Source organism: Chinchilla lanigera, unplaced genomic scaffold (assembly GCF_000276665.1).
Source record: "Chinchilla lanigera isolate Chin_1 unplaced genomic scaffold, ChiLan1.0 scaffold00013, whole genome shotgun sequence".
Taxonomy (NCBI): domain Eukaryota; kingdom Metazoa; phylum Chordata; class Mammalia; order Rodentia; family Chinchillidae; genus Chinchilla; species Chinchilla lanigera.
Window position 1 is genome coordinate 20,022,572 of NW_004955414.1, and position 9,475 is coordinate 20,032,046.

At 38.8% G+C, this 9,475-nt stretch overlaps 1 protein-coding gene across 1 annotated transcript; it reads left to right on the top strand.

The window, feature by feature from the left end:
* Positions 1 to 3,300: 3,300 nt before the first annotated feature.
* LOC102020905 (olfactory receptor 52B4-like) lies at positions 3,301 to 4,245 on the top strand. Its single transcript, XM_005380463.1, has one exon. It carries the CDS (start codon positions 3,301 to 3,303, stop codon positions 4,243 to 4,245), a length of 945 nt encoding a protein of 314 aa, XP_005380520.1.
* Positions 4,246 to 9,475: the final 5,230 nt, after the last annotated feature.

Consider the following 9,475-nt stretch of genomic DNA (forward strand, 5'->3'; position numbering starts at 1 on the left):
AGACAATCCTCCTAAACCAGAGGAAGCATTCTAAACTACAGTCTCAACACATGGATGGCTGCTGCTGTGGAGAGAATGAGATCTAGGGTGATGTTATGTTTACCACCTTGGGAATCAGGTCAAACCTGCCCATGTAAGCACTTCCTCTTCCCTCTCCAGAAGTCCCTGTGTAGGCACCAGTCCCAAAGTTTATACATTTTTTGAGAATAAGGATCTTTTAAATACTGCCTGTGCTGGTTTATGCTTCACTGAATGAGAAACTAATACATTCTAAGCTCCAAAATCATCTCATTACTAACTTTTCAGACATGATTTCCTCAACATATTTATAGCCATTGGTTTACATGAGAAGCATTTGTAATAATATTTTTTACCTTGATTAGTTAGAAATATATGCTTTAATTAGACTTGGTGAGGTAAGAGGAAATATTCTCTACTTTGTATGTTTTTTAGTACTTGCATGCTCAAGGAAAATATAAACTGTGGTATATCCAAAAGCTCTTGGTGACGTCACTAAGAATATTATCTGAGAATGTGAACAAACTCTACTCGATGGTGTTACTGCATTTCCTCCAGAGTTCAGGTGTTGACAAGTGAAGGTGTCAGGGGTGCTCTTCCTTAAAGGGATGAAGATCTTACAAAAGAGGCTTCACTGAGCCCTTGTCTTGCTCTTCAGCTTTCTGCCATTTGAGAACATAAGAAGAAAGTCTGCACTAGACAACAGTTGCCAGTGCCCTTATCTTGGCCTTCTTAGCCTCAAGAACTGTGAGAAGTTAATGTTTGTTATTTATCAATGACACATTATCAAGTATTCATGGCAGCATCGCAGTTGGACTGAAACACCCACCTGTGTGGATAGGAGTGGAAATCTGTCCAGGTGTGAGCACCTGAAAGCACAAAAAGATGTTGGACCCACTGTCTTCTACTCCTTAGGCATGCCTAACCTAGAGGAGCAGCCATGTGGATGATGTTTGTTGAATTTATGTATCCTAGATACAAGACTTTTGAGATATGTGGTTTGCAAATATGTTTCTCAGGGCTATATCTTGTGATTCCATTCTTACCATTCACAGGGCAACAGTTTTAAATTTTATTTTGTTTTATCAATTTTTTCTGCTTATGGATAATGCTTTTGATGCCAGCTGTGTTGTTTTTCCCTTGCGAACCTGACAGTGTCATTATATTTTTCTCCATTTACAAAATTTTTATTATGAATTATTATAATAATTATTACTACTTTTTTCTTTATGAGACAGGGCTCACTACAGAGTTCAGGCTGGCTTTGAACTCACTTTGTAGCCCTGGCTGACCTCAAACTCAAAGCAGTCCTTCTGCCTCAGACTCCTGAGTGCTGGGATTACAGACATGCACCAGCATACCCAGCGTCTTACAAAATCAATAAAAAATATTAATTAACACATCTTAAGTCTAAAAAAAGAGAAAATCATGAGAAAGTCACAGAAACAGCAACCTAAAAGGAAATGATTAATAAATGTAATATGATATCCATGTTGAGATCCTAGAATAGAAGGACAGAGATAAAAAATTATGGAAACATAAATACACTGTGAATGTTAATTAGATTATATAGTTATTGCTTCATTAAATACAGCATAACAAATGTATCAATCATATTTCTAGAAAATGTTAAAAAGGACAACAGAGTCTATGGTATCTATGTAGTATGTAACTTAGCTTTATAATACTGATTTAAAAATTAAAATACCCATAAAAATAGTGTTGATTTCCCAATTCTATTTGTTGATTATGAGATTAATATCTACTAATTTCCATGCAAAATGAACATGAAATGTTTCACAAAGTAATGAAGACTTGGTGTGTATTGAAAATCATGCACACACTTGACCCAGGGAAGGAGCTGTGAGGGAGGAGAGGTGTGGGCAAGATTGGAGAAATGTGATGACTTCCTCCTGTGCATTAGGTGTGTGATCCCTGGTGTACTGGTGCACTCTGCTGCCATTAGGCAAAGGCATAAAATCTGTGGTCCCTGCTGCTGATTGCTCAGTCCTCCTGTGACTCATCCCATCCTAGCCCATGAACTCTCCTGTTGAGAAAGGTGAGTGAGGCTGTTACTAGTGTGGAATGAAATTTCTAGGGGAAGATAGGAGTTGTACGAGGCAGGGGTTGTAGGGCATAAGTTAGATGATAGAAAACACTCAGACCATTGCCTGGAGTGAAGAGGGTGGAATGGGAGTTCCCAGAGCAGTAGTGTGCTGGAGCCAGCTCACATCACTTCCTGAGGATCAGTTGTGCATATTTCTTCCAACTCTACAGAGAGGTACCGTATGCCGATAATTTGGAAGTGGTGAAGACCAGGATATTTTGATTTAGGTAATTTATAAAGACTATGAAACTCCCTTCACGTCCACTCCTCTGCTACCACTAGTACTTCTCCTCTGCTCCTTCCTTTCCCTCTTCTCCCTCCTTGTTCTCTCCCTCCTTCCTTCCCTCTTCCTTTCACTCTCATTTTGTCCGTTCTCATATGAATGTATGACTGGTCCATAGTCAAAAACATGGACTGTCTCAGAAAAACAGACAGTGTGGGAGGCAAAAATGGAGACACCCACCACACGAGGACCCTCTTTATTTCTCATTGTTGTGGGGAGCCCTGAGGCCTCCAGGGAAGGCTCCATGTTGACACCAGATCCTGATGGTTATAAGCATTTACCGTATTGCAACCTGCTCATTTGTGTCTCTTCTTGTGATCCTTTGCATCTCCTTTGCAACATCTGTCATTATTGAAGAACGATATCTTACTGTCAGTGTGGTAGACTGTGGGAGTAAACACAGGTCTGTGTACTCTTTGTCCAAAATTTCTGAGTTCCCCCGTATCCCCCAACCCTGGAAAAACACCATTTCGCTATCCATGTGCATGGGTTCGATTTTTATAGTTTCCACATACAGAAGGGATAAAGCACTATTTGTTTTTTTGTGTCTGCCTTATGTTATATGCATTCATTCTTAAATCATTACAAACTGGAACAGTAAAGGTTACTGTTTCTATGGAGCTTCCATGTCAATATTTCCTTGTATTACTGATATATTAGCTTACTCATTTAAAATTTATTGTTATAATAATATAAATCTTACTTAGGAGATTAAGACCTTATTCAGAAAATAAGTCATATCATTTTATCTTTATACAACAGAGTTCCTGGAAACCTTAGCATGGGGTAGAATCATGAAAACCTCCAGAGAACATAAATGAAAATCTTTAAGTGTAATCAAAACTCTTACTTATGACTAAAAGGTGAGGATTTCTGCTTGTGTTTTTCACATATGGGTCCTTCTAATGACACCAGTGTCAGCCACACCATCTTCCACTTGCTGGGCATCCCTGGCCTGGAGGACCAGCACATATGGATTTCCATCCCCTTCCTCATTTCCTACATCATTGCTCTCCTTGGGAACAGCCTGCTCATCTTCATTATCTTCACAAAGCAGAGTCTCCATGGACCCATGTACCTCTTCCTCTGCATGCTGGCAGGAGCAGACATGGTCTTATCCACTTCAGCCATTCCTCAGATATTGGCCATCTTCTGGTTCAATGCTGGGCAGATCTCCCTGGATTATTGCATCACTCAGCTCTTCTTCATCCATTCCACCTTCATCTCTGAGTCAGGGATCCTGCTGGTGATGGCATTTGATCGCTATATTGCCATCTGCTACCCACTGAGGTACACCAGTATTCTTACGCACTCCCTGATTTTAAAGATTGGAGTGACTATCTTTCTGAGAAGTTATGGCACAATAGTCCCCATTGTATTTTTACTGAAAAGACTGACTTTCTGCAAAAGTAATGTCCTCCCAAACACTGGTTGTAAACACATTGTCTTGGCTCGTGTTTCTTGTAATGACATCAGAGTCAACATCTGGTATGGATTTTTTGTTCTAATGTCAACAGTGGTCTTAGATATTGTGCTGATTTTCATTTCATATGTGCTGATTCTCCGTGCTGTGTTCCGCATCCCATCGCAAGATGCTCGCCATAAAGCTCTGAATACGTGTGGCTCCCATGTCTGTGTCATCATTCTCTTCTATGGTCCTGGCATCTTCACAACCCTCGCCCAGAGATTTGGACACCACATTCCACACCATGTCCACATCCTGCTGTCTGATATCTGCATTCTGGTTCCACCTATGATGAATCCCATCATTTATGGGGTCAAGACGAAGCAGATCCGGCACGAGGTGTTTCGTGTGTTGTGTAGAGGACAGAAATGACAGACGTTGGGAGCTGATGTTCTTTTTTTCCCAACTATTTTTTCATATATGAAGTGAGCTTTAGTATCAGTATATGGCAATTGATAGGTGCTATGAATAGACTCCAAGTGTTGGTATGTCTAGAACTACTGCATCCTGGATTTGGGTCATGTTTTTTCACACCCCTAATCTGGCATTAAATATTATGCCCTTTGAAGCTAGTTGACCATTTTTGGCCATGGAATTCAGCTGTATATTAGAACACATCACTAAACCTGTTAGTGAAGGTTACTTGTATAATCTTGGACTAGAAAATTGGATGAGATGACTCTCTGATAATGTCCTGTCTTGGGAATTAGAGAGCTATCCTTCCCTATCCTTCCCTAATGGTTTATGCCCTAAACAACTTTTGTCTCATTAACCATAGAACATTCTCTTCTACAATTATGTTCTGTGCATGTTCAATGTTTTAGTCTATCCTGTTTACCTTGTAAGAGCATTATTTCTTGTATAAGAGTGCAACAAAGAAAGAAAAATTTACAATAACCCTTGAAACCATACATACCTATAAGTACTACTCCATTTCTCTCTTTGTCTTAGTGCAAAGCAGGTTTGAATCGCTGTCGTCTTTTTCTTTGTCTCTCCCTGTTCTTTGGCTTTCACCCACATCATCTTACTGAAACTACACTAAGTGAGGTCACAATAATGTTTATTTGTTTCCTTTTTTGGGAATACACGTGCTTTTATTCAAACTTGATTGTCATGCATAGGTGCCAAGCAGAAAGCACCCTTCCCCGTCACCCCAGAAGCACATCAGCTATGTGAGCTTTCTTGAAGCTAGAAATAAGGACAGGATGAAGTCAATGTTTAAGTGGTGTTTTCTGAAATAGCCCATGTTTTTCATTTAAAATATATGTTTTTCATTTAAATAAAAATCATGATCTCTCACTGCTAATTAAGAGTAAACATTCAGTCTCATCTACTTATGTAAGGGCAGTGTTTTGTCAATTCAACTTTACTTTCTTAAAAGCTTTTCCTCATCTCCCTCTGTGTATTCCTATGATTTTCATTTGATGATTATTCAGACTCTTTGGGTAGATTTTCCTCATGTCTTTGACCTAATACTTCTGAGCTCAGTTCTCAAACACTTACTCTTTTCTATTCATAATCACTTTATAGTCTCATGGCTACAGATCCATCAATATACTAAGCTCTTCTACATGTATAGATCTAATCTATCATTTGTTGTAGAGTGGTATTGCTAATTTATGCTTAACGTACCGACTTGTATGTCTAATAAATATTTTAAACTTAGTACGCTCCAAACAAACTTCTTTTCTTACCATTCAAGCCTCCTCTTATCAGTGAAAGATGATTTTATTCTTCAAATTATTTAGTTTTCTCTTCTGTTTTTATCTTCTTGTCGTACACAACATCCCTCAGGATCTTCTGCCCTGGCTCTTTCCATTTCTCTGTATAGTTTAAAATATTGCCCATTTTCATTTCTTTAAAAAATTATTTTAATGGGGCTGGGGATTTAGCTCAGTGGCAAAGCGCCTGCCTGGCAAGCGCAAGCTTGTGAGTTCGGTTCCCGGTACTGGAGAAAAACAAAAACAAAAACAAATAAAAAATTATTTTATTCCCTTGTAACACCAATATTGAGATATAACTTGCACACCTTAAATTCACCCTTTGCTGTGAATAACACAGAGGGTTTATTATATCATAACATTGTTCAAGCACTAGCACTACCTAATTAGAGATCATTTCTGTTAGCTGTTCCACCCCTTCCCCATGTCCTAGTTATTTTAGGAAGACACTACCAGAATGGAAATAGAAACTCCAAAATCTCTGGTCGCAGTACCCCAGTGGGGCTGCAGTGTAAGGGCCGTAGTCTTTCCAGGGATTTAAAGGCCCTACTTGACTTTGCCATTAATCTTTAGTCTCATTTTCTGACTGCTGGTTTTTTCCTTGTTCTTTGTTAACTTTCTTTGAACCCTGCTTACCCTGTAAACTTGCCTGCCAGGGGTTTTACTTCGCAGCGTCTCTGTGTGCACTATTTCTTCTGCTTTGCTACTTCTTTATCTGTGTGACCTGGTTCCTTGACTCTTTCAGGTTTTTGCTCAATTAAAACACTCTCAATGCCTCACTTTCTGAACATCGGCCTGTGTAAGACTTGTGCATAGAAAGAGATCTGAGAGATCTGGGAGAAGAGGGAAAGAGGAGGGAGGGATGGGGGAGAACCGCAAGGATGAAACTCGGAGGGCAGAGTAACAGGCTGGAAGCAAAGGCAGGGATGATGCTATAGTCTGGAGTCAAAAGGAAACCTAAACAAATTTTCTTTGTTCATTCTGGAAGAAAAATTCTTTTTCTTCCTTTAGGCACTACATTCTTTTTTCCCAGGCCCTCAAGTGATTGGATGACACCAACCTGTATCATAGGTGTCATTTGTTTTACTTAGTCTCCTGATTTAAATGCAATGACTTTTAAGATTACCCCCATTACCACATCTAGACGGATGTTTTACCAAACCACTGGCACCATCGTGTAGTCACGTTGACACAGAATTAAACTGTATATGCTCTTATTTGGGCTTAGCTCCTAGGGACAGCTCACCACTGGCCTCTTACTGCTCTTGTACATTAATTTTCTTTACCATGTACAAGGCTGGTGTGGTGCTGCTTGTGGTGGTGGCGGTAACAGTAACCAGTTTTGTGCAGGTGGCTGTGTGTTAGCTTGGCTTATTTATGTTTTAGAATGCATTTATTTGTTTATTTAGAGATTGGCCCCAAAGCTAACTTCATGCTAGGCAAGTACTATAGTTCTAAAATATACCACCAGGTTTTTCATTTTAATATTTTAAAAACTTTTAATCTTTGGGTTTTTGGAGACAGTGTCTTGCTATGAAGTTCAGGCTGGCCTGAGCTCACTTTGGATTGTAGGTTGGTTGTTACTTTGGATTGCAGGTTTGTTACATAAATGAAGGAATGTGGGCCGGGGATATAGCTCAGGGGCAGAAGTGCCTGCCTGGCAAGTGCAAGATACTGAGTTTGATTCTCGGTACCAAAAAAAAAATTTTTTTTTTCTTCCTAAATGAAGGACTGAATGAGAGGATAAGTGAGAAGATGAATAATGAACCCCATGATTGTTGTGGTGGAAACTCTACAATTGTTTGTGTCCTGGTGCTTGAGATTTTTGTGCTGTCAAACACTAGCCTTCTATGATTGTGGCCTGTTTCATTTTCACATCAGTTTTTTTCATTTAAAAATAAGTGCATTACTTACTATTTTTTTTATCCCTTTTGTTTTAGCTTTTAAACTTAATATTTCAATTACATAATTTTGTTTAGAATATAAATTGATGCATTGATCCTAAAAATCATTCCCATGAAGCAAAGTCATTAATATTTAGATATTATTTTGTTCTTTATTTATACATACTGGTGTTTTATATGTTGTGAGTGGCTGGAGCTGGAAAGTGGTTCTGTGTGTGGAGATAAGATGAGACCATTGTGCAAAAAGCAGTCAAGGTACCTCAGTCTTGAGAAAAGCATCCTGCCTGGACAATTTCAGCCATTAGTTGCTAGGCCACCTTGTGTGTCATGATACTAACTTTGCAAAGGTGTAAAAAATGCCCCTGCTGTTGGTGTTCAGGTCCTCTTACCCATCCAGTGAAGAGGCCTCCTTCTGACCCTGCTCTTGTGTCTTGGCTGTCCTTTCCTCATTCCACTGTCATTCCTCCCTGGGGTTCACTGAGAGACCAATGAGTCTTTACAAATATATGGTATTTATATTTTACACTTTTATTTAATGTTTCATAGTAAGACTTCTCTTTGGCATGTTAAATACTTCTGATGTACATTAAGCCTTGTTTAATGCCAAATGAGGTGTTTTCATGGGAACTATGTATTCCAAAATATAAATGTTCTGTTTTTTACCCCACTGATAAATTCTTATTGAATTTTTTGAAATTGTTGCCATATCAATAAAACATAAATATTCATAAAATTTCACCTGAGTTTTATTATTTTTTTCCAAATGGTTGAGTTTCTTACAATTAAACATTCTTATACTTGTTTACTCTTGGCCAAGTTGAATATGTGCACAGCATTAAGAAACTGCATGTCACTAATTCTAGAATTGCTGGTTTTTAAATGATAGTGAAAATAATTAGATGAAAGTTTGTTAAGATACCTGTGCAAATTAAGTTAAAATTTAAATCATTAATTTTTTTTTGTCATTTTGAGACAGGTTCTCACTATGCAGTTTAGGCTGGCCTTGAGCTCATTTTGAAGCCCAGGCTGGTCTTGGAGTTACAATGATCCTCCCACCTCAGCCTCCCCAGTGGTGAGATTACAGGTGTGCGCCACCATGCCTGGCTGTTAATTTTTTATGCAACAAAGATTCTTTCTCAGTTTTAATTTCTGTAACAGTGCTGATCTTCCTTTAGCTTAGATTATGTGATCTAAGTGTGTAAGACAATGCTTAGCTGTCAAAAATATATCAACCATTGCAGAATACTGTGTAGGGTGGGAGACTGGAGATTAATGCTGTTCTCACAGCCCGGTTAATTTCAGACTCTCGGTGTGATCAATGTGTAGTTCAACACATGCAGGTGATCTTTACTGTGTTGCAGTGAGGGAAAAAACACATTAGAAGACCAGTGGATGTCTCAGGAGAAAACAAGACAGTGCTATTATGAGATTGAGGAGATGTCTTCCCATTGCTTGGAAGGAAGTAATGTGACCTGATTCTTTTCTGCAGACAGAAGAATTAGAGGTACTAAGAGGCACAATGGAATGCATGAAACAATACGAGTGAGATAACCCAGCATTTGAGACAGAACTTTAAGATATCCATCCCTTCATTAGAGGGACTAAACATTTATGTCCTGTTTGTCAAAGCCATTCAGAACAAATTTATGTCACTCTCAAACCCTAGGCTCACAGTATTCAGGCAGCCCCTCAACCTTTTCTATATCCTGTTTGTAAAATACTACTTTAAACATATTTACTGCTTAAAATATGCTTGCTGAATGACTGGGCAATGGGTAATTATGAAATGAATGAGTGTGCTCTATCAAATGAATGATAATTGTCCACTGCTAGAAAAATCTTGAAAGTGTCAGGTACTCCTCCCTCCTGAAAATAAAGGCATCTATTTTCTAATTTCAGTCCCTTCTAAATGGAGTTTCCTTCTGTGTGAGAACCAGGAGTGCTTCACCTCAGCTACACAGGCACTGTGGATATTAC